The sequence below is a fragment of the Pelodiscus sinensis genome, chromosome 5 (assembly GCF_052426305.1).
Source record: "Pelodiscus sinensis isolate ZL-2025 chromosome 5, ASM5242630v1, whole genome shotgun sequence".
NCBI lineage: Eukaryota > Metazoa > Chordata > Testudines > Trionychidae > Pelodiscus > Pelodiscus sinensis.
Window position 1 is genome coordinate 121,545,664 of NC_143056.1, and position 25,683 is coordinate 121,571,346.

The 25,683-nt window shown below is 46.8% G+C and overlaps 2 protein-coding genes across 8 annotated transcripts in view; one reads left to right on the plus strand and one right to left on the minus strand.

Moving 5' to 3' along the window:
- Positions 1-450: 450 nt before the first annotated feature.
- Positions 451-18,100, minus strand: TMEM80 (transmembrane protein 80). 3 transcript variants are annotated; one of them, XM_075928254.2, is made up of 5 exons: positions 17,975-18,075; positions 4,993-5,009; positions 2,975-3,068; positions 2,769-2,861; positions 451-1,807 (listed from the first exon to the last, which is right to left on the minus strand). In XM_075928254.2, exons 1-5 carry the CDS (start codon positions 17,991-17,993, stop codon positions 1,602-1,604), a joined length of 429 nt encoding a protein of 142 aa, XP_075784369.1. In that variant the 5' UTR covers positions 17,994-18,075; the 3' UTR covers positions 451-1,601. The 3 variants fall into 3 exon arrangements, with proteins under 3 accessions (XP_075784369.1, XP_075784368.1, XP_089634821.1); XM_075928253.2 differs by lacking the exon at positions 17,975-18,075 and adding an exon at positions 17,803-17,968; XM_089778695.1 differs by lacking the exon at positions 4,993-5,009 and having other exon boundaries at positions 2,975-3,047; positions 17,975-18,100.
- Positions 18,101-18,740: 640 nt separating this feature from the next.
- The window catches only part of DEAF1 (DEAF1 transcription factor), a 44,378-nt gene continuing 37,435 nt past the window's right edge, over positions 18,741-25,683 (plus strand). For all 5 annotated transcript variants that reach the window (XR_012903684.2, XR_012903683.2, XM_075928248.2 and 2 more), the window contains exons 1-4: positions 18,741-19,002; positions 22,266-22,363; positions 23,473-23,602; positions 25,393-25,539. Coding sequence is in view for 3 of the 5 variants with exons in the window: in XM_075928248.2 (XP_075784363.1) it covers positions 18,741-19,002; positions 22,266-22,363; positions 23,473-23,602; positions 25,393-25,539 (637 nt within the window). In the remaining 2 variants the exon portion in view is untranslated. The remainder of the gene's footprint in view (positions 19,003-22,265; positions 22,364-23,472; positions 23,603-25,392; positions 25,540-25,683) is intronic.

Here is a 25,683-nt window from a genome sequence, read left to right on the forward strand (position 1 = left end):
CTACTGAAATCAATGGGAATTTTTGCCATTGGCTTTAACAGGGCCGGGATTTCATCCCAGATTTGCCTTGAGAAATGCAGATTTTGATGTTAGTTATACTGTAGGTATAAAATAGTTCTGATGCAGATGTTAACTACCTCATGATGGCATACTGCTGCACAGAGACTCTTACTGTGCTGACCCCCTGCTGCCACCACAGCTTGGGAAAGTCTGAGCTGCTACTTAGGCAGCGCCAGTCTCTGGCTGCATTTTCAGTCCCCTGCAGCCTGGTGTAAATTAACAGATCTGTATATTTGGGAGAGCATCCTGAGAACTGGCCTGCACATAGCAGCAGCAAAATCAAAGGAGTCCTTGTTACACTCTCTGTCTACCTCTCCTGACTTGTGTGTTCTCTGCAGCTGAGTCATACCACAGAATCTGATCCAAAATATTTTGCACTTGCAAACAGCATTAGGGTGTAATGAATTCTTTATTTTAAAAAATTGATACAAAAATAAAACATATGAATATGAAAATTTATAATCATGTACAAAAGCCCAATGATTATACTGTTACAAAACCCATGGTCATCTAAAAATCGTAGCTTGCATTTAGTCAAACAGATTTGAAAATAGTGAGTTAACAGAACAGGAAAGGAAAGTTATAAAAACAGATACATCACGTAGAGACTGTAAAAACCTTACACAACATGAAGTCTGATCTTTCAAAAGGACAAATCAAGATTTAATAAAAAGGCCACCCAACACTGTTCAGATAGTAGAAAGGGGTTGTAACATTCCTGGCCATTTTAAAGCCCCATCCTTTACACTACCAAAGCTGAGACGTAGCCTTAGTGGAAATGAGCAGAGGATGGACCTGTAGTTCTAATAACAGTTGTAACTCAGCTCCCTTGCACATACAGGAGATCTGGTTCTGCTCTCTCACACACCGGTATCAATCAGAATAACCCCCCTGAAGTCAGTGGAGCTATATGGGTGTAAAAGGCACAAGTGAGATCAAAATAAGGACAACAGGGCAAAATTCTTCCCTTTAATTCAACCTTGTACATAATAGGGCAGAACTGAGCTCATAGTATTTTCTTTGAATGTAAATAGGGCCTGAGTAACTTCTGCATTACTCCAGTTTTATGCCAGTGCAATTCCATTAAAATCACTGCTCCTACAAGCAGCTAGAGAAATAGGCTGGTTTATGTGTGTTTTGGTTTGGATACCAATATCTGTTTCAGAATTTTGATTAAATACACATGTACATCTTTAGGCACAGCAGATCAGCACATGGACCCAATGCAGGAATACACTTGGCTATGTGTTTAACTTTAAGCACAGAAGCACTCCCATTATGTCAATGGAATTACTCGTATTTAAAGCGGAGCATGTACTTAAGTGGTTTCCCGAAACAGGGCCACTGCCACTAAATTAACTACTGTACTAGATAGTGGAACAGAGCTACTGTACAGAACATTTTAGCTGGTTATTCATAGGTAACAGAGTAGAGCTAAATGAAACCTTATAATATAAGGATAAGTTTCCCTAGTATTTTACACTGGAGAAAGTGTATTTTTACAAGGAACACACTTTAAAGATGCATGTTGTCCGTGAAGTTTAGCTGACAAATGCAGCAATGGCTATGATCTGTAGTATTCCCTCAAGACCATATGTACAGAGAAGAATAGCATTAATAATGACATCTGCTTTCAGTACGTAGGTCTCCCACACCAGGAAGTAAACAGACAGCATTATGCAGCCAATAGAAATCACAAGACTGACTCCTAGTGGAACCTCTTCTTCTGTCAGGTTACCCTTTGTACCTTGAGGAAACAAACGGTTAAATGAATCTTTGATTGTTTACAGTGACAAAATCTTGGGCTCCAATTCAGGAGAGCAGCCCTGTTCAGTAAGGGTACTTAATCACGTGCTTAACGACTCGTTGAAGTTTGTCTATAGGATTTAAGTACATGCTTGAAGTCAAGCACATGCATAAGGGCTTTCATGAATTGAGGCCACTGTCTGTAAGCAGAAGAATAAATCCGAAATCAGATGAACACAGTTTCAACACTGACATTCCAACACTGACCAGGATGATAGTTTGGATAAAAGACAATCTGCCAGTACACTAAGATTTGGTCTGCTTTACAGACTGATGCTGGAATAACTACTGTTGCTTAGAGACGTGGAAAATCAATATCAACTCCTACATAAATCAACCTCCAAGTGCTCTCCCGTTGACACCCATATTCCACCAGGATGAGCAGAGTGGCTGGCATAGATAGGAGAGCAGCCCCCGCCGACCTTACCACAAACAATACATCGCAGTAAGTATGGTGACTTCAGCTACACTATTTGCCTTATAGCTGCTCAAGGAAATCTTCTGCACAGGGTATTCCTTCGGGGCTATTACCAGCCACTTGATCTGCTGCTGGAGCAGTGTAAAAGCACTTCAGTAGAATCTGGGCCTTAATGTTTTGTGCTTCATTATCTCGTACAACATACATACTTATAACCAGCAGAGCCACACTCTTGTTACATTTTCAGCAGTTCTTGTGAATCTGTCCCTTTTTAGTGGTATAAAACTATTATTTGCCCTTCTGGCCATACAGATCAACCAGTCAGTTAGTGCTTAACAACATACATGTTTAAAATGAGTCTATAAATAAGTCAAACTGCTAAATCAGCAAGTTTTGACACACACATTCATAACATGATTAATGTGTGAAGACTGAGGCAAACATTCCATCTTCAAGTGCACAACAATAGCGAAGATCAACATACCTAAGTATAATCGGATTGCTTCTAGAATGGCCATAATGAACAGCAGTACAAGATCAAGAGCTAAGTAATTATCCGGATAACTGTAAACTTGACCTGTTGAATAACAAAGTATAAACAAACCAAAAACCACTAAGTACATCAAGTAATCACAATATAACATGCACACATCTGAGTTTTGTGTTTAGAATATGTATAAAGTAACTTACTTTTATAAATAATCATTAGAAGAGTTGCCAAGAAATAAAAGATGTAATAAAATCCATTTAAATAGAACAGGATCTGTAAGGGAACAGATGACAGCTGACGAGTATATTATTAAGGGTCTGTAACAGTAACACAGTCCAGCTCTATTTTATCAGTCACAGCATATTAATCTCAAAATGCTACTGGGCTTTATTTTCCATAACAATCCATGTACATATATGTTTATAATGGCACTTAAGATATCATGGTGGTTGGTGTATTGGAAATACTGTAGCTAAATTCAGTTGAGATTCCAAATACTGTTAATTTAGGACAATAGAGTGCTGGTTTCTTGCCTGTTCTAATGCTTACTTTAGCTAGATTAGGTATTAAGGTGGCCCTCATTAGCATATCATCTGTGTGCCATAATCTTTAGGGTATTTATCCTCACAACCCCCAAGCAAGCCCTATTATTCCTAATTTTACAGCTGAAGAACTCATGCATAAGCTGAGTGACTTGCACAAGGTAATTCAGGATCTTGAATCTCTTATCACCAGTTTTTCAGTTGAATAAATATTACACGAGTTTGTATGTTAGGGAAAGAGTCTTCTAGCTAGCAGCCATGTATTTCCTTTGTAGTCTCTTTCATTTGTTTATTATGCATTTTTAAAGGGAAAAAACCACAGGAGTCAAATGTGTGCTGACAATGCCTTATTTTTTTGCGGCATGGGAGGGACACTTCCTTTAGTAAAATACAAGAGCCAAAATCTCTGCTGTCATGGAGCTGCACCCATTTTAACCAAGAGAGAATTTGGCATGGATTTTTAGTGGCCAATTATTTCTATTGTCCCCAAGTTTTAAGATCACATTAAATTTACATACAAATTATTTTAGCGTTAGTGCCCACCCAATTTTGGATGAGAAAATCTGGAAGTCATGGGCGTAGTCCTGTTCCCAAGCATGTCAATTTTAATAAGGCAGAACTTGGTTTTCCTGTTTGTCTGGCTGAAGGAAGGTGAAGCAAAAATGCTGGAGAAATTCCAGTATCAAAGGGCTTTGAAGAATGTGCCTGTCTCTCTCTTCTGAAGAGGGTACCTTGGGAAAGGCAGAAGGGTGGAACCTCAGGAATGAACCCGAGACGGCAGAGAGAATATGCTACAGTACTCTTCTAGGGCCTCCTGTAAGCTATGTAACGTCAAGTCTCAGGGGTATGTATTGCATGGATTTCACATGAAGTAGTCTACAAATCTAAGTTTTTAGATTGGTGGTATAGACCAACCAGTTGCTCCCTCCTTCTCCTCTGATCTCCCATATACATCCCTAAAGACCATGGATCTGGTGATTGTTTTTTGTTTCAACTCTTTCCATTACTCTTCTACACATCACTGACTTAGGATATGTCTTCATTTAGGTGAGCAACCTCTGGCTTAACCTATCCTGGATGTGAGCAACCACACTGCAAAACCACACCTGAGTTGCTAGGTCCACCCTGATTCATGTGTTGCTAAGACTTCTGAGGGCATGTCCCATGGCTCTTAGCACTGCTTTAAGTTGAGCCACTCTATGATTCTTTCCCAGAACTTGTCTGTACTTTTCAACAGATAGAGGAAATGGAATTCTGGGAAGGAGTTGGAGGAGTTAGACTATTGCCATTTGACTAGTTTTGCTGGTGTCCTGATTGCAAATTGGGTGGGTTACCAATATGAGTGAAAGCAGCACCTGACCATCAGCCTATGGTGACAAACCAGCCAGCTAGCCCAAGCTGAAACATAAGTATATTCATGCCGGAGAGCTTCATTCGCGTATGGGTAAGAGCCAGAATTAACTCAACCGTGAAGACAAATCTTGAGAAGCTATCACTTACTAATAATAGCTCAAGTGAGTGGTGTTGATGGTTGATACCACACAAAAAAGGATACCGGTGAAAACTATACTAATACAAACATTGTACAAACTTATTAGACAAGAAGAAATCAATCTACTACCAGTGATCTTGCAGGTCATCTCCAAGTGCAAGGAATGGATTGTCCAAAAGGATACAACTGATGAAGTTCTTCCTGCCCTCAGAGAGAAAGTAAGGAATAATTAGGAGAAAAATCAACCTAAATATTTGCTACCAAAAATGTTGCAAAATGCATAAATGACTGAAACTTATTTGGAAGGCTAAAGAGATTGGCATACTGACTTCCTCCCAGTCCATGTGGAGGGGGACTAGTATTTTTCCACGTCAACCATTTCAGATTTTAAAAATAACTTGTTTTAGGATACATTAACTCAAAAGTCATTTTGTGAAATCTTCATGGAAAGAACATACCTTCTCTGGTCTGCACATCTCTTTGAAAACTTAAGCACTATCTTACTATACATTTTAGAAATGTGCATCTGTCTGAGTCAGTTTGTTCAAGAACTCCTCCTTTCGGTATGCAGCTTCCTCCCATCATAACTTAAAGCAAAGTAAGGGTTTCCTTATGCCGGGACAATGGGCTGTTCCTGGAATTCAACTGTTTTTCATAAAATGGAAAGAGAGGAGGTCTGGTACGAGAGACTTATACTGTAGAATGACCACAGGGGGGCAAGGGGCCAGAGATGGGGACTGGGATGGCTATAACCCCATTGGCCAGCAAGGGGCGGGGTGGAGAAAGGGACAGCAATCTACTATATATTTCACTGAGTTTGTCTGTTCGTGTCTGTCTGTTCCCCAGCTATAGGACATGCACCCCTCCCCCAGCTGTGCCCACTGCAGCTGCAAAGGCCATGGACAGGTGCTTCTCACTTGGCTGCAAGCTGCTGTCGTGAGAGAGGGCTGGGGTTGTCCTCTCTCCGCAGGGTAGCCTGCATCCTGAACCCCTCATCCTCAACTCCACCCCAGAACAATGATTTAAATGATGAAAAATAAAACATGTGAGTTAAGGACCCGAGCAATGCCCGGTAAATCTTCTAGTATACAGTAATTCCTCATTTAACATGTGCCTGCTTAACACATTTTCGCAATAGCATGATTTATTTTTTAGGGAACGTTTTTCGAATTACACGGCCGTCCCCAGAATAACACGATTTCCCCAGTCGGCCCGTTGCCGGCAGCTGTGCGGGGCTTCCCCTGCCTCTTTGCAAAGCGGCGGAGGGTTCGCCGCTTGCCGTGCTGTTCCACGCTGACTCCCCCTCGCCGGATGCCTTCCCCCTCTCCTCTGCCCCCACTTGCAAGCCGGCCCATCGCTGGCGGCTGCGTAGGGCTTCCCTCGTCTCCCTGCAAAGTGGCGGAGGGTTCGTTGCTCGCTGCGCTGTTCCCCGGCGACCCCCCCTCGCCGGATGCAGTGCAGGTCCCGGCACACCCGTCACAGGAGCATACTCCCAACCCAATCCTCCCTCCCCTCTCCTCCCCTTGCCTTTCCCAGAGCCAAACACCTCCCCTCCTTGCTGTAACTCAGTCCCCTTTCTCCCCCAACCTTATGTCCCGGTCCCAACAGACACCACCGCTTGAAACGCAACCCCCATCTTTTCCATTATTTTCAATGGGAAAATTGACCCCGCATAACATGTTTTCACTTAACACGATCATTTTCTGAAACATATCTATAGTGTCAAATGAGGAATTACTGTATATACTAATTATTAGTCTGTGTATCCATACAAGTGATGGGCAACCTAGGCCAGTGAATGGGCTTCCTGAATGGCCCATATTCATCTCAGCAAGCCACTAAATTGTTATAACCAACACAGTCTCATGGATAGGATAATTTTGCTAACTGTGCTTGGGAAACTAACACAGTGGGGCACAGATTATCCAATAAGTTCTTGGACTGCATTGGAGACAGTTATTTTATTTCAGAAGGTTAGGGTTACCAGATGGTTTGAAAAAAATACCAGACATACTTGAACTCAGATTGGGGAGGGGGGGATTGGCCGGGAGGGGAGCAGGGCTGGCCAGGAGGGGGTTGGGGGGAGCGGGGCTGACCGGGGGACACTGGGGGGGAGGGGGAGGGGAACCAGCCAACAGGAAGCAGGGTTGGCTAGGAGGGGGTCGGGGGGAGTGAGCCTGACCAGGGAGAAGTGGGGAGGGAACCAGCCTGGGTGCATGCAGATCCCAGGGTGCTGCCCGTCCTGCGCACGGTCCCGGTGGGGCGCACGGGAGAGTCTGGCCCTGGAGATTCCATCCCACCCTGGCCCCGCTCCCTCCTCTACTGTGTAGTTGCGTGCTGCCTGGCTGGTAGACATGCTCATGCAGAGTGAGCGCGTCTACCAGCCAGGCAGTACGCAACTACGTACTGATACTCATGATAATAATAAAACTTACTTAATTAGAAAATACCGGGCATTTATATGTCTGGTATTTTATCAACTTGTTTCCCAGACAGAAAGCTCAAATACCGGACTATCAAGTTCAAAACTGGACACTGGCAACTCTACATAAGATTGAGAAAAATTACTAGAGGGGAAGCTGTTCTAGATCTGATTAACAAATAGGGAGGAACTGGTTGAAAATGTGAAAGTGGAAGGCAGCTTGGGTGAAAGTGATCATGAAATCATAGAGTTCATGATTCTAAGGCAGGGGTGGACAAAAGGGCCTCTGCGGGCTGGATCTGGCCCACCAAGCAAGTTGATCTGGTCCACAGAGCCCTGCTGCTTTCCCTACCCCCAAGTCAATCAGGGTCTGGGGGTGGGCGGAAGTGCACAAACTCTTCTCCCACCCTAGCAGCTGGCAGTTCTCTCGGAGGGGGGTGCAAAGACTTTGCGTGCTCCCGTACCCCCAGACCAATCAGAGTCTGTGGGTGGGGAAGCACGGAAGTATCCTGGCCCTGCCCCTTCCGCCTGAGGCCCCACCCCTTCTGGGGCAACCCAGGGCCACTTAGAAAATTTCTGAAGTGACCCCTGGTCAAAAATTATTACCCACCCTTGTTCTAAGGAATGGTAGTAGGGAGAATAGCAAAATAGAGACAATGGATTTCAGGAAGGCGGATTTTAGTAAATTCAGAGAGCTGGTAGGTAATGTCCCATGAGAAGCAAGACTAAGAGGAAAAACAACTGTAGAGAGTTGGCAGTTTTCAAAGGGACATTATTAAGGGCCCAAAAGCAAACTATTCTGCTGCATAGGAAAGATAGAAAGTATGGCAGGAGACCACCTTGGCTTAACCAGGAGATCTTGCATGATCGAAAAATCAAAAAGGAGTCATATAAAAAGTGGAAACTTGGTCAAATGACAAAGGATGAATATAAGCAAACAACACAGGTATGCAGGGGCAAGATCAGAAAGGCAAAGGAATAAAATGAGCTCAGTCCAGCTAGAGACATTTAGGGTAACAAGACAACATTCTATAAATATATTAGAAACAAGAGGAAAACCAAGGACAAAGTAGGCCCATTGTTCAGTGAAGAGGGAGAAACAATAACAGGAAACTTAGAAATGGCAGAGGTACTTAATGACTTCGTTTCAGTCTTCACCAAGAAGTCTGATAAGGAAGGGATGCTTAACATTGTAAACGCTAGTGAAAAATAGGGTAGGTTTAGAAGATAAAATAAGAACAAGTTAAAAATTACTTGGAAAAGTTAGATATCTGTAAGTCACCAGGGCTTGAGGAAATGCATCCTAGCATACTCAAGGGGCTCGTCTACATTGGCCCCTTTTCCGGAAGGGGCATGGTAATTTTTGAAATCGCAATAGGGAAATGCGCGGGGGATTTAAATATCCCCCGCGGCATTTAAATAAAAATGTCCGCCGCTTTTTTCCGGCTTTTAGAAAAGCCGGAAAAGAGCGTCTACACTGGCCCCGATCCTCCGGAAAAAAAGCCCTTTTCCGGAGGATCTTATTCCTACTTTGAAGTAGGAATAAGATCCTCCGGAAAAGGGCGCTTTTGAAGTAGGAATAAGGGCGCTTTGAAGTAGGAATAAGATCCTCCGGAAAAGGGCGCTTTTGAAGTAGGAATAAGGGCGCTTTGAAGTAGGAATAAGATCCTCCGGAAAAGGGCACTTTTTCCAGAGGATCGGGGCCAGTGTAGACGCTCTTTTCCGGCTTTTCTAAAAGCCGGAAAAAAGCGGCGGACATTTTTATTTAAATGCCGCGGGGGATATTTAAATCCCCCGCGCATTTCCCTATTGCGATTTCAAAAATTACCATGCCCCTTCCGGAAAAGGGGCCAATGTAGACGTAGCCAAGGAGATGATAGAGGAAGTATCTGAGCCTTTAGCTATCATCTTTGAAAAATCATGGAAGTCATGAGAGATTCCAGAAGACTGGAAAAGGGCAAATATAGTGCCCATCTATAAAAAAGGAAATAAGAACAACCCAGGAAACTACAAGCCAGTCAGTTTAACTTCTGTGCCAGGAAAGATAAAGGAGCAGGTAATTAAGGAAATCATCTGCAAACATCTGGAAGATAATAAGGTAATAGGTAACAGCCAGCATTGATTTGTAAAGAACAAATCATATCAAACCAATCAGCTTTCTTTGATAGGTTAACAAGTCTTGTGGATAAGGCAGAAGCAGTGGATGTGGTATATCTAGACTTTAATAAAGCATTTTATATGGTCTTGCATGACCCTCTTATCAATAAACTAGGCATATACAACTTAGATGGGGCTACTATAAGGTGAGTGCATAAATGGCTGGATAACCATTCTCAGAGAGTAGTTCTGAACAGTTCATAGTCATGCTGGAAGGGCATAACAAGTGGGGTTCCGCAGGTTTCTGTTTTGAGATCAGTTCTGTTCAATATCTTCAACAATGATTTAGATGATGGCATAGAGAGTATGCTTATTAAGTTTGCAGATGATATCAAGCTGGAAGGGATTGCAAGTGCTTTGGACGATAGGGTCATAATTCAAAATAATCTGGACAAACTGGAGAAATGGTCTGAGACAAATGCAAAGTACTCCACGTAGGAAGGAACTATCTGTTTCACACATAGGCTACGTCTACACTGCGCATTGTTGCGCAAGGAGATATGCAAATGAGCCGCCATTTTGCTGCAGAGGCTTTTGTGCAAGAAGGAGCTGTCTATACTGCTCCTTCTTGCACACAAACCCCTCTTGAGCAGGAGTCTTTCTGCTGCTTATTTGCAGGAAGAACAGCTCCTGCACAAGAGGGGTTTTGTGCACAAGAAGAAGCAGTGTAGACAGCTCCTTCTTGTGCAAAAACCCCTTCCACAAAATGGCGGCTCATTAGGTATGCAAATGAAGCACAGCGATAAGATTTGCATATCTTCCTGCGCAACAATGCGCAGTGTAGACATAGCCCTATAGAATGGGAAGCCACTGTCTAGGAAGGAGTACTGCAGAAAGGGATCTATGGGTCATAATGGTCCACTAGCTAAATATAGGTATGTCTAGACTATGTAGTTTAGCATGTAGTCTGGCAGAGGCATGTAAATTAGACTACCTGACATAGTCAATGAAGCAGGGAATTTAAATATCCCCCGCTTCATTAAAATAAAAATGGCCGCCGCACTGTGCCGGCTCAGCTGATCATCGGCACAACGCGGCAGTCAAGACACAGATCAGTCAGCAAGGAAAGCCTTTGCCCACTGATCCCTTATGCCTCCTGAAACGAGGTTTACAGGATCAGTCAGCAAAAGCTTTCCTTGCCGACCAACCCACATCTTGACTACCGCGTTGTGCCGACGATCAGCTGAGCCGGCACAACGCGGTGGCCATTTTTATATTAATGAAGCAGGGGATATTTAAATCTCCGCTTCATTGACTATGCCAGGTAGTCTAATTTACATGCCTCTGCTGGCAGAGGCAGGTAGTCTAGACATACTCTATGGGTGTGTCTAAACTACATGGCTTCATTGATGGAGCCATGTAGATTAGGCTGATCGGCAAAGGGAAATGAAACTGTGATTTAAATAATCGCGGCTTCATTTAAATTTAAATGGCTGCCACGCTGAGCCGACAAACAGCTGATCAGCTGTTTGTCGGCTCAGCGTGCTAATCTGGACGCTCCCGCGCCAACCTGAAAGCCCTTTATCGACCTCCCCTTTATGCCTCGTAGGATGAGGTTTACCGGGGAGGTCGATAAAAGGCTTTCATGTCGGCAGGGGAGCGTCCAGACTGCCCCGATCTGCCAACAAACAGCTGATCGGCAGAGTGGGGCAGCCATTTAAATTTAAATGAAGCCGTGATTATTTAAATAGCGGCTTCATTTCCCTTTACCGAACAAACAAATCTACATGGCTCCGTCAACAGAGCCATGTAGTTTAGACGTACCGTATGAGTCAACAGTGTGACACTATTGCAAAAAAAGCAAACATGATTCTGGGATGCATTAACAGGAGAGTTGTGAGCATACACAAGAAATCATTCTTCTGCTCTACTCTGCGCTGATTAGGCCTCAGTTGGAGTACTGTGTCTAGTTCTGGGTATCATATTTCAAGAAAGAAGTGGAGAAATTGGAGAAGGTCCAGAGAAGAGCAACAAAAATGACTAAAGGTCTAGAAAACATGACCTATTAGGCAAGGCTAAAGGAAATGGGCTTGTTTAGGTTGGAAAAGAGCAGACTGAGAGGGGATATGATAGTGTTTTTCAGGTATCTAAACAGGTGTCACATGGGGGGGGGGGGGAATTGTTCTCCTTGGCCTCTGATGATCGGACAAGAAGGAATGGGCTTAAACTGCAGCAAGGGAGGTTTAGGTTGGACATTAGGAAAAACTTCCTAACTGTCTGTGAGTATGTCTACACTACCCCGCTAGTTCGAACTAGCGGGATAATGTATGCATACCGCACTTGCTAATGAAGCCCGGGATTTGAATTTCCCGGGCTTCATTAGCATAAGCGGGGAGCCGCCATTTTTAAATCCCCGCTGCTTCGAACCCCGTGCAGCGCGGCTACACGGGGCTCGAACTAGGTAGTTCGGACTAGGTTCCTATTCCGAACTACCGTTACTCCTCGTGAAACGAGGTGTACCGGTAGTTCGGAATAGGCACCCTAGTCCGAACTACCTAGTTCGAGCCCCGTGTAGCCGCGCTGCACGGGGTTCGAAGCAGCGGGGATTTAAAAATGGCGGCTCCCCGCTTATGCTAATGAAGCCCGGGAAATTCAAATCCCGGGCTTCATTAGCAAGTGCGGTATGCATACATTACCCTCCTAGTTCGAACTAGGAGGGTAGTGTAGACATACCCAGTGTGGTTAAACACTGGAATAAATTGCCAAGAAGGGGCTGTGGAATCTTCATCACTGAAGATATTTAAGAGCAGGTTAAACAGTCATCTATCAGGAATGATCTAGACAGGGGTGGGGAACCTCAGGCCCAGGGGCTGGATGCAGCTCCCAGCTTGCCTCGATCCAACCCCCGAGGCTCAGCACCCCTCCCCCCCGCATTGGGGCGCCTGTGCTGGCACTCCAATCCCTCCACTACCCCCCGCACAGTGCTGGAGGACACAAAATCGATAAGGCTGGACCCCACTAGATTCTGTTATGCAAGGGGAATGAGGAGCATGTGTTTCTCCTTCTCAGTTGGGTGCCACGTTAATAAGGTTTTTTTGTGTGTGGTCCTCAACTGATTTTTCTGTGGGTCAGTGATCCCCAACCGAAAGATGCCCCACCCCAGTCTAGACCGTGTTTGGTCTTTCTGTGAGGGCAGTGGACTGGACTTGATGATCTCTCCAGGTCCCTTCCTGTTCTAGTGTTCTATGATTCTAAGCCTAGAATGTGCAGGATGTGCTGACTCAGTCGTAGCAGTGCTTTGATTGGATGCAGGAGCGCAAGGCTCTCAATGTTATATGAAATCAGCATTCACCTCGCTTCACATGCCCTTGCTTTACATGCATGTCACCTTAGTAATACCAAAAGGAAAAACTACGCAGATGGAACACAGCAAAATCTGGCAACCCTGCACATGGACAATCATAAACAAAATATTTTGCAGGCCACAAACAGAACCCCAATGGACCTCCCATGGAGCCATGTCCTCTCTCCCCCCTTCCCCCCTGGCTAGGGGGCAGGAGAGTGGCAGGAGGGAGCTGGAGTCCCTTGACTCCCGACCTATAAACATTGTAAATTTCAACTGTTACATTTACAATATTAAATGCATTTTAACATGCATTTGCTATAACATCCCTAGCCTGGGCAGGACATAGGGTGCAGGAGCAGGCTGGCAATAAGTGGGGTATGTCTTGAGTGAGAGATAGGGTATAGAAGCAGGAAGGGAGTGGCAGTACGAGATCTGAGACAGCTTCCAAAGGTGCACAGGTGGCTCTACACCAGTGGTCCCCAACCTTTTGGGGCTGCTGGGCACCCGGGGGCGGGGCCACTCCTGCGCTGGGTACCGGGGGGCGGGGCTGTGCCCGGGCTCGGGGACGAGGCCATCCATACGCCGCACTCCCAGGGCCAGCGCTGGCGCCGCTCCTGTGTTGCATGCCCGGGGTGGGGCTGACCATACGCCGCGTGCCCGGGACCAGAATAGCCCATGCGCTGCATGCCCGGCGTCGGCGCCGCTCCTGTGCTACACGCCCAGGAGCCAGCAGTGCCTATGTGCTGCACGCCCAGGGGCCGGCGCCGCTCCTGTGCCATGTGCCCAGGGGCAGAGACGCCCATACGCTGTGCGCCTGGGGCCGGCGCCGCTCCTGTGCCATGTGCCCAGGGGCAGAGACGCCCATACGCTGCGCACCCGGGGCCGGCACAGCCCATGCACTGCACACCTAGGGGTGAGTCCGCCCATGTGCTGCGCACCCAGGGCCGGCCCCGATCACTCAGAGGGCACACAGAAATTGCCTGCCAGGCGCCATGGCGCCTGCCGGCACCACGTTGGAGACCACTGCTCTACACCACCATACCCGTGCGGACACCACCTCCACTGCTCCCATTGGTCGTGTTTCTTGGCCAGTGGTAGTGATGGGGTACAGCCTGCAAGTGAACACAGGGACAGAGCTTCCCTTTGCTGCCATTCCCCCAGTCAACAGTGTTCTGTGGGGAAAAACCCCAAACCCCAAGTAGTACCAAGTTATGAGTCAGTGAAAAATATCAGTTCACATATTGTTAGCTGAGACTTCTTAGAAGCTGCCTACTAAATTATCCACTGATTTTTCTTTGTATTGCATAAGCTCCAGCTCTTGGCAGCTCCTATGTATGACTGGACTGCAGATGCACCATCCCTGCAGAATGACTGAGCATGGCCTGGGAAGTGATAGCTGTACTGTAATAAAAAATAGTATATAACCTAGGGATTTTAAATTTTGATCAATCAGCTAAGTGAGTAGTTGATGAGTGGGAGCCACGCCTCAGCCCCTACAGGGCTCTCGCTACTTTTCAAAAGCAGAAACGCTGCAGGGTGTATGGAGCGAGTGGGGGACTCAAGTAATCCCCTGCTCCTCCATGTTCCCACTGCAGCCGCTTCAGCCTTTGAAATGTACAAGAGCCCCACAAAGCTTGTGTATATTTCAAAGGCTGAAGCGGCCACAGGGAGCACTGGGCCAGAGGGGGACTTCTTGAGCCTCCTGCTCGCCAATGCTCCCTGTGACACTTCTACTTTTGAAATGTACAAGAGCCCCATAGGACTCTTGTACATTTCAAAAGCAGAAGAGCAGCAGTTTGAACCAGTGCTAGCAGGGACTGCTTCAGTCCTGCTCACGCCATTTCCCCACGGTGCCTCTGCTTCCCCTGCACGGATGGTGCTGGGGGAAACCGGCTTAAGCTGGCTCTCCACAGCACCGGCTCCTGCTCCCCACCCTTGCTGCCTCTCTCTGATAGAGGCAACGGGAGAGAGGGAGCAGTGACTAGTCGAGTCACTACTCCACTATCCAATAAGCTTATGCTTCTCAGATAGTCAACTTATCACTTACATCCCTAATATGATCATGTAATTAAATACTGTATCATCATGCATATGCACAAGGGAGCTGAATTAAGGTTGCATGGCCATCCTTAAATCTGGCATTTCCCAACTTCTGAGTGCTTAACTTTGCAATAAAGTTTAGCTTTTTTAAATTAAGTACTTATAACAGAGAGAGAATAGCAGGTGTACAATAGCAGATGAAGGATCTTAGCACACCACAATACCTAGGCCCTGTCTACCAGCAGCTTAGCACTCCAGCAGCAGCACTGTTGTTAGCAGCTGCTAAAATACTGGTCCCTCTTAGCTAATACTGAAATATGTCATGAGAAGAAGAGCAAGGTGTCCTGGATTCTATTTCAAGCTAAACTATCAATTTATGTGACTTTGGATAAGCCACTTACTGTCTCTGGGTCACATTCTGCTCTCCATTAGGAAGGTAAGCAACTAGTTGACAATCTGATAAGCTTATGCTTCTCTGATAGTTGAGTAGTGACACGACTAGTCACCCCTCCCCCCATTTGCTGCCTCTATCAGAGAGGTGCAGCAAGGGGGGGAGCCAGCTTAAAACCTGGTTCCCCCCAGCACCGTCTCTGTGGGGGGCAGGGAAGGCAGAGGCATTGCGGGGAACTAGATGTGAGCTGGGAATCGGCTGATTCCCGGCTCATACCCAGTCCCAGATGCCACACCTTTGGTTTTTAAACGTATTAAGAGCCTGGTGGGAATCAGCTGTCTCGGCTCATGCGTGGTTCCCCCACTGTGCTTCAGTCTTTTAAATGTATTAAAAGCCTGGTGGCTCTTAATACATTTAAAAGGCAGAGCTACAGTGGGATTAGCTCCTGGGCCCAGGAGCTAACCCTGCTGTAGCTCTGCAGTTTCCCCCCTTATCGACTAGTTGATGGAAAATCCATCAACTAGTCGATTAAATGCAATTTAACATCTCTATTCTCCATTACATCAGTCTAAAGCAAGGGGAATTCTATTTGTTTGATAAGACTTCTTCTGGATTTAAACTGATACACAGCAATATCTGATCCTTTGTGCTTCTATTTCCACATATGTAAAACGAAGATAATGTACTGATGTTCAAAAGGTATTGAGATGCTTCATGCATTAATGTTTGACAAGTGCTTTTACATCCACAGCAGGAAAGTGCTAATTTAAGTATAAAATATTATTTTATTAAAAAAGGATATCCTACTCAACAAAGGCCACTTGTGAGGCTGTTACTGTTACACTTCTTTTATTCATAATATTTTTTTTTAAATGACAGAAAATCTGATCAGCTCACTTTAAAAAAAAGTAAGAATGCTATAAGAAGAAATTATGTTACTTCGGAAGTCAAGAAGAGTTTTGCCAGTGACATTACAAAATGAATGGTATGGGACAAAATTTTACTGACTGATAGTTAATAATGCATTCATCCCAGTTAGTGTTAGTTCACTGATGGAGCATTTCTATCCTATGCTTTACTTCATTATTTGTTATTGAGTATAACATGTAGAACAAATTTAACAAAATATCCATGCTGTGTCATGCATCTTGCCAGAAGAACTCATACAAAGAACGCATGACAAGCTAGTCATTATACTGACAATTCAGTTATGCTTAATAGGGTAGATTCACCTCTAGTGCAGCAACTGAGCCTCCCAAACACATCCCTAGGCAGAAAATTACTGACGATGTAACTAGAGTTGATGGGAATTTTTCAACTAAAATGTTTTTATTGGAAAATGCTTATTAGTCATAACTGAGACTATCTATGGGGGGAAATGATGGTTTTGATTAATATACAGGCAGTCCCCGGGTTACATGGATCCGACTTACATCGGATCCCTACTTACAAACGCGGTGAGGCAACCCCGCACTAGCTGCTTCCCCTCCGCAGACCAGGGAGACGCGAAGCTAGCGCCCCCCTCCAACAGACCAGGGAGACGCGGAGCGGCTTTTCTCAGAAGACACCTCAGCTAGAGAATAAAGGACTGAGGGAAGTGAGGTGTGGGAGAATAAAACTGAGCTCTGGAGAAATGTTTGGCTAGAGTTTCCCCTACAATATGTACCAGTTCCGACTTACATACAAATTCAACTTAAGAACAAACCTACAGTCCCTATCTTGTACGTAACCCGGGGACTGCCTGTATTTACTCCAAAAAGGTGGGGGGAAATCCAAATTGCCTAAATAAATACTTTAAAATAAAAAGACTCCAGTTTCTCTGGCTCAAGTGACTTTTTGGTTAGGAAAAAAAGTCAAAATGGTCAAAATGTTGTGAGCGACCCAAATGTTTGAGGCTGCAAACAGCTAAAGGACAGATGTTGCAGGTGCTTGTGTCCTGCAGTTGCACTGCACATACAGCTCTAGGCAGCAGCAGGGGAGGAAAAGACAACCTGTTCCCTTTCGGAGAGCACTGAAGTGCAGCAGTGCAGTGCATGCTCTTGCTCCAAGTAGTCTAGCTGAGTTCAGCAAGTAAAAAACAGGAATTATGCAGGCACGGGGCACAACAACAATATTTTGATTGGTGTAGATCTCCCTCGATGGGGGAAGAGATTCCCGCCACTCCAGGTTTCTCCCGGAGGGCCCTGGTTTCTCAAGGCTGGGGAGGGGAAAGAGGTCAGGGCAATAAGGAGAAGAGGACTCCTTACACACAGGAGCCCCTCCTGGGCCCTCTCAAGAAAATTCTGCTCGTGCCCTTGCAGCCAGCTGTTGCCTGGTGTGTACTGGGGAAAGGGGAAGAGCTGCACCCTGCCCTGTCGCTCCGTCTCTTCCGTCCCCCCACCAGTTAGTCCCCCGCCTCTTCCAGCTCCCACCCGCCGGCCCCCTCGATCTCGCTAGACACACAACACCCCTCCCCTCGCCCAGACACCCGCCGTCCCCCGGAGCCTGCGCCCCCCAAGCGCTGCGCTCCGGCCCCGCCGCCGTTCCGAGGCCCGGGTGTGGGGCGCGCTGCGAGGCCGGGGCGCAGCAGGGCCAAGCCGCACCCAGCCTCCCTGTCCCGCCAGGGCGAGTCGCGCTGCAGCGCCCCCCGCAGCCACGGTCTCACTCCGGAATCGCTTCGCGTTCCCTCGGCGTGTGAACGCTCGCGGCGCCTCGTTACCCGATCTCCCTGCCGGTCGCGGCGCCGTAACCATGGCAACACTGCGAGGGGGGGGGGAGGCCCATCATTCGCGGCCGGGGCAATTCCCCAACAGCTTCACCTTGCTCCTCTCTCACCCCCCCACCCCATCGGCAACGGCGCTCGCGGTAACGATGGCAACGCCTCTGCTCACCTCTCCTAACAGCAGCCATGTCCTCCCCCTCCCTTCGCCACCCTCAGTCCTCCAGCATCCCGGCATCCCGTGCGCCGCTCGGGCTTCGGGCGCCTTCGGCCATTGCCGCTTATTCACGCGCGCTGAGGGCGGAAAGGAGCCCGCTCGTTCCCGTCAGTCCCGCCGCCTTCGGGCCGCCTCGGAGCTCTTCGGGCGGGGTCCGGCCGGGTTCGTTCCGCTTCGGGCTCGCTCGGCCGCGGTCCGTTCGGCTCGCCGGCCGCGGGGCGCGTTCGGGTGAGATCGGAGCGCGCTCGGCTCCGCGCTGCCATGGGGACGACGAGCTGGGAGAACTCGGCCAGGCTCGACTGTGTTCGGCTCTAGTCCCCCAACCGCCGCGGGCAGGGGCGGGTCACCCCCCCTCCCCCACCTGGGGCTGCGGGGCGGGAGACGCTGCGGGGAGACCGGCGAGGACTCGGAGGGGTTCGGCTCCCCTCGGGTGCCCGGCTCGGTCCGCGTTCGGCTCACACGGGAGGGGGGGGGGGAACTCAGTCGCGCTCGGCGGGACTCGGGGCCATTCGGTCGCGCTCGGCGGCGACTCGGGCGTGGGGACCGTTCGGCTCGCGCTCGGCCGCTTTCGGAAGGACTCGGGGAAACTCGGAGGATCCCGGGGCAGCGCCGCGCCCCACCCGGGGCTCTCAGAGCCGGGCTCGGGTGAGATCGGAGAGGACTCGGGTCGGGTTCGGCTCCTCTCTCGGCCCCCGGCTAGCGCCGCCTCGGGCGGGCTCGGATGGAGGACTCGGACTCGGCGGCGAAGCAGCTGGGCTTGGCCGAGGCGGCGGCGGTGGCTGCGGCGGCGGTGGCCGCAGCAGTGGCCGCGGAAGGATCCGAGCACCAGCGGGCGGAGGCGGCGGGCTTGGAGGCGGAGCCCGAGGAGGAGGAGGCAGCGGCGCAAGTGACGGCGGTGACCGTGATGGCGGCGGATGCCGAACACATCGAGATGGGAGCCGAATCCCTGCCGAGCGCGGACGAGGCCGCCGCCGCCTTCGCAGGTCAGAGCGCGGCGGCGCATGCGCACAGAGCTCCGCGGCGCACCTGCCGCTGCCTGGGCAGGGGATCCGCCCGCGGGCGCGCGCCAGGCCAGGGGCTTGTGCGGGAAGGCGCGCGGCCGATCTGGGCTTTGTTGTGTCCACGTGCCGCGGTGGTTTCACCTGCACGGAGCTAGTCGCGGTCAGCTGTGTGCCCCTCCCCCCCCCGCCTGGGGCGTGTCCATGCTTTTGACCCCACGGCAGACACCGCCAGCTTGTGTCCTGCCCATCCCCTGACACTGTGCTACTTGGCACGGGACAGCCCTGTTCAGACATTGAATGCTCACAGCGCCCTTCTGAAGAGAGGCAGCAGAACTTGATTTCATTTACAAGCTTGATACCTGCAATAGAGGTTTAAACAAAGACCTTAACTAGATGGCCCTTCCACGTCATAATGACATAAACGCCAAGCATGGGTACTTACATTTACAGAGATATAAATACTTAGTACCCACTCTCCCAGCTTCATTTAGCATGGACACTGTAATTGACCATTTTTTCCCTCTCTTTCCTTCCCCATCCCCTCTCTTTCTCTGCTATTTATTTGCAACCTGGACCTATTAACTCCATTCATCTGAAGAAGTAGGTTGTGCCCATGAAAGCTCATGATGCCGTCTGCAATTGTTTTTAGTCTCTAAGGTGCTGCAGGACTACTTGTTTTTTAAGTTTCTTCAGTTACTGACCAACATGGCTACCCCTCTGAATCAGTTATCTTTGTTTTACAGCTGTGGGGCAGAGCAGGGAAGTAATATCTCACCACACAGCAAATAATTAGCAAATTCAGAGTTAGAGCTAAATATTGTCTGGCTAGTCCCAATCTTTTGCTATGATTGCCAGTTTTGGTTGGACTTATTCCTGGAGAGTTCATTACATGACCTGTACATTCCAGAATAATCCTGCAGGGTTGGTGACCCTACCTGTCAGCTAATATTACCTTCACAAGTATACTATGCACTATTTTCCCCCTCGTATGGTAAAATGAGCAAGATTCTTCTTTCTGCACATGAGATATTGGCTTTGACCTTGTGCTCATCCAGTGTACAAAGATCTCTCATTGGGAGTTTAGCCTCCTGAAATAAATGCAGAATATTTGAGACAAGATATGCCATGCATCCCGAAGAGGTGACTTTAACCCATAATCAGTCTTGATAGAATTCATTTGTAAATAATTTATAGTGTTTTCAAGTGATTAATCATGATTAATTTTTTAATCGTGAGATTAATTGTGTACTCCCCTTTGAAATACTGTGGTGACATTTCAAAGGAGCAGCGCTGCAGAAGCCTGGGATCAGCTGGAGTCCCCATCCGACCCCAGGTTCAGTGCAGCTGTCCCTTTGAAAGGCTGCCCTGGCATTTCAAAGGGACAGCGCTGCATGGAGCCCGGGTTCAGCTGTAGTCCCCAGCTGACCCCGGCTCCATGCAGTGCTGCCCCTTGGAAATGCCTCCACCCTGCCATTTCAAAAGGGCAGAGGCAGTGCTGCAGGAGCCTGGGCAGTGTTTCAAAGGGGGCAGTGCTGACTGGAGGCCCGGGTTAGCTGGGGAATCCAGCTGATCGCAGGCTCCTATTGAGCTACCCCTTTGAAACACCATAGGGGCAGTGCCGTGGAAATGCCTGCAATTAACGTGTTAATTTTTTTAATGCATCAATTGTGCTCTGTGTTAATCACAGGTGCTAATGTGCGTTAATTGACAGCCCTAATAATTTAAGTGGTTAATATCAATGTTTATTTTAATATTTATTTTAGTTTTTATTTAAATTTTCATAGTTGTGGGAAATTAAGAGGGATCAGGCAGTAATTGTTTAATGACAATAGACACTGAGATTCAAAAAGTAAAGCTTTACAACTATTAAGAAGGAAATTATGAACATCACTCACCAAAATATATAAAGTGAATATTCTTAAGATGTAAATTCATTATCAAGCAGCATATTTCTTACTTTGAAATTTACAGATAGGCAAATATGATGAAAAATATTTTTCATCAGTTTGTGTGTGTGTGAGAAAAGTAAAATCATGTACTGATAAAAATCTAATATGTTCAAAGTTACCCGTAACTTACTGTCAATCCTGATGTATGTCTTTCTGGCTACATCTAGACTGGCCCCTTCTTCGGAAGAGGCATGCTAATTTCTAACTTTGGAATAGGGAAATCCGCGGGGGATTTAAATCTCCCCCGCGGGATTTAAATAAACATGGCCGCCGCTTTTTTTCCGGGTTGGGGAAAAGCCGGAAAAGAGCGTCCAGACTGGCGCGATCCTCCGGAATAAAGCCCTTTTCCGGAGGATCTCTTATTCCTACTTGCAAGTAGGAATAAGAGATCCTCCGGAAAAGGGCTTTATTCCGGAGGATCGCGCCAGTCTGGACGCTCTTTTCCGGCTTTTCCCCAACCCGGAAAAAAAGCGGCGGCCATGTTTATTTAAATCCCGCGGGGGAGATTTAAATCCCCCGCGGATTTCCCTATTCCAAAGTTAGAAATTAGCATGCCTCTTCCGAAGAAGGGGCCAGTCTAGATGTAGCCTCTGAGTTGTTTTTCATGCCTTTCCATTCCCAGAATACAAAAATCCTTATTTATATATGCCAGGAAATATGGCAGCAGGCTTCAAACTAAGTATTTTGTATGTGATCTGAACAGCTTTTACTTTACAAATGTTGTATGTAGCTGTGTTAGTCCCAGGATATTAGGCAGGAAGAAGAGCTCTCTTCTGGCTTGAAAGCTTGTCTCTTTCACTAACAGAAGTTGGTCCAATAAAAAATATTGTCTCACCCACCTTATCGCTCGCCTTTACAAGTGTGTCAGACTCAGAGATCTTGTGCTTTGGGAAGCACCACTTATATGCCATAAAACACCTATCTTGGATTCCCTTAGTTACAGGAGGGAACCCTTACAGGGGCTGAGTTAGGGAGCATGAAGGGCCATATGACCTCCAGATGCTGTGAGTGGGGAGGGGCAGGCCAGAAGCTGGAGGAGAGGAGAAGGATTGCTGGAGACAGCTAGTGCCCCATATTCACCAGCTGCGCTGCTCTGGGAGAAAAAATTTCCAGAGAGAACTTCAGAAATGGAGCTGGGAACATCCTCTGTGGATGATCTGATTCTTGAGGAAGGGAGGAGGCAATTGGGAATAATACCAGAGGGCAGGAGAACAAATTGTATTTTTCCCCATTTAGCTTTAGTCAAGTTGTGTGGATACAATAGTATATTAAGTTCACTTCTGTTTTATGTTGTAGAAGTGACCACAGTAACCGTAGCCAATGTGGGTGCCTCTGCAGACAATGTCTTCACCACATCTGTTGCAAATGCTGCATCTATATCTGGACATGTGCTGGTAAGTTAAGGATTTTATTTTTTCTTAATCCATTGGAATGTTGGGGGGGTCTTTAGAGAAAATACTGTATATTTTTCCCACCACTGAGCAGAATTAATTTTCGTATGTGCACCTATGTGGAGGTGATATGTGACAAATCACATTCATATTGGTGCACATAATAAAATTCATGTGGTGGGAGTGGGACCAAGAGGTTCTGAGTATGAGACGGGGCTCAGGGCTTTGGCAGAGGTCTGGGGTGCAAAGTCTCTGGCTGGGGTGCAAGCTCTGTAATGGGGTTGGAAATGAGGGGCTTGAGATACAGGAGGGGGTACAGGCTCAGGGCTAGGAGTTGAGGTGCAGAAGGGGAATACAGGCATGGGATGAGGGCTTTGGGGTGCAGAAGGGTGATCAGGGATGGGGGGATTAAGGTGGGTCTGGGGCTCGGGTTTACCTTGGTGGCTACCTGCTGGGGATTACAAGAAGGGCCCCTTTCCTCTAGCTATGGTAGCTTGGTGCTGAGGCCAGCGTGGAGGGTCTCCCCTCTGAGCAGCTTCTAAGCATGGGGAGAGAGATCTCTCCCTGATGCAGCGCTGAGCCCCTGCACAGGGCTTAATGGGAAGCTGTGCAGCCTTGCAGCCAGGGGCAGATGACTGTTTTGCGGGGCCCCGGGCAGCGTAACTCCGCGGGGCCCCCCCTTTGCCATGGCGCATGCGTGGGGCTTTTTTAAGCGCGGGGCCCGGGGCAGCTGCCCTGTTCGCCCTGCCCTATATCCGCCCCTGCTTGCAGCTTAGGGTGAACTCAGCCCTTTGATGAGCCCTGTCTTATATCTCAGGATAAGTAAGACTCAGGTTTTGGTAAGAGCAGAAGGGGACTCTTCATTGCAACATGCAGGAATTTGAGTTATACAGCTAGATCACGCTGACTAAATCCCTCCCATGTAGCGCTGGTGAACTGAAGTGCGTAGCCTTGGACATGGCCAGAATTTGGTTGACTTGAAAGCATACACACTGATCTAGCTACTGTCATACTGGTTAGACTTGTAGGGATCCAGAGAGAAGAGTCAGAGAAGCATAAACATAACTAATGTTTGAATTATGTTAAACGAAACTTTTTTTTTTTTTTTTAAGTCTGGCAGAACAGCCCTTCAAATTGGGGACAGCTTGAATACTGAAAAAGCCACTCTGATAGTGGTTCACACAGATGGCAGCATTGTAGAAACCACAGGGCTGAAGGGGCCCTCTGCACCTCTCACGCCAGGTATCACACAATGCTGCTCTGGTTTCCAACTGTCACTTAGGAGGTTAGACCTATACATCCCATTTCTGTATTTGGAACTACAGCCTCTCTCCGAGTTATGAACGAGTTACGGACCAAATACTTGGCCGTAACTTGAGCTATTCGTAACTCGGACGCCATTGAGTTACACGTGACCGTGCTGTAAAATCTTGCCTTTTCTTTGTTATTCTCATGTTCACTTGTTTCCGCATTCCATCCAGGCAGATGAATTTTTCATTGTAGCTATTGATATTGGAAAAGAATTTCAAGATTGATTGCAGTGCAGACAGTCTCCTAGTTCTGGACTCATTTTTATTTTAACCTTTGCAAACAGTCATGATTCCACCCATGCATTGAATGTTAAGATAGTACTGTTTCTTTGCTTCTAAAGATTATTTCTTTTATCATTCAAGTGGGTGCACTGCATTGCAATTTCCTTTCTATACACAAGGTGGAGCAACAGTTCTTTAACATTGAAAGTCAGAAACCAATTATGGAAAATACCTAATACATCCATCCTCCCTGAGCCAGTACAATTTTAAATGACTCAAGTAAGAACATGAAAACGGTTGTGCTGGGTCAGATCAATGGTTCATTTAGCCCATATCCTGTCTTCCAACAGCGGCCAATGCCAAGTGTTTGGGGGAATGAACAGAACATGTAATCATCAAGTGATCTATCCCCTGTCTCATGTTCCCAATGTCTGGCAAACATAGATTAGGGATACCATCCCTGCCATCCTGGCTAATAGCTATTGGTGGACCTATCCTCCATAAATTTATCAAGTTCTTTTTCTAACCCTGTCAGTGACTTGGCCTTCTCAATATCCTCTGGAAAGGAGTTCCACAGATTAACTATGTATGAAATAATGGTAGTTTTCGTCCTTTTCTTTAGAGATTATTTCGCTGCCTGTTTGAACTCACTGTTATGATACATTTCCTAATGTACACACAAAAAATGAGAAATGACCGCCTAGGAAAGAGTATTGTAGATAAGGATCTGGAGGTCATAGTGGTTCACAAAGTAAATAGGACTTAACAGTGAAATGTTCAAAAACAGCAAATATAATTCTAGGATGCATTAGTAGGAATGTTTTAAACAAGACACATGAAGAAATTCTCCTACTTCTCTGTGCTGATTAGGCCTTAACTGGGGTATTATGAAGAAAGTCTAGAGGAGAACAACAAAAATTATTAAAGAAAACATGACTGAGGGAAGATGAAAAAATTGGGCTTGTTTAATCTGGAAAAGAGAAGACTAGTGGTGGGGGGTCATGATAACAATTTCAAAGTACGTAGAAGGTTGCTACAAGGAAGAGGGTAAAAAATTGTTCTTTTTAACCCCTGAAGATAAGACAAGAAGCAGTAGTCTTAAATTCCAGAAAGGAAAGTTTAGATTGGGCATTAGGAAAAACTTTATAGCAGTTAGGGTATTTAAGTACTGGAAAAAATTTTTCAAGGTAGGTTGTGGAATCTTCGGAATTGGAAGATTTTAAGAACAGATTAGACAAACACCTGGTCTAGTTGTTATGTTATCCTACCTTGAGTGCAGAGGATTTGATTGGATAACCTATTAAAGTCTCTTCCAGTCTTGTACTTCTATGATTTAGCGTCCTTTATTTTCTGTCCAGTAAGTTTCATAATATTATAACTAGGGTTCCTAGAACCACCATAAACAATCTAATTGGCTGGAAAGGTGCTGTTAATATAGTCTAGATTAAATTACGTGTAATTTATTATGTATCTCTGTTAATTTCTTTTCTTAACCCAAAGGTCCTCAGTCTCCTCCAACTCCTTTAACACCTGGCCAAGAAAAAAATGGCACGAAGTATAACTGGGACCCATCAGTGTATGACAGTGAACTCCCTGTGCGATGCCGGAATATCAGTGGAATCCTATATAAAAACAGGCTTGGCTCAGGTAAAAAGGCTGTTTTTGCCTCCCACAAGGGATGGAGGGCAACTCCTACATCTTCATCTGGTGCATATTTGTTCTCATTGTGCTGCTCTTAAAAACCTGTTATGAAAGGAAGGAAGAATTTCAAAACCAGTCTTCTCCCTTTGG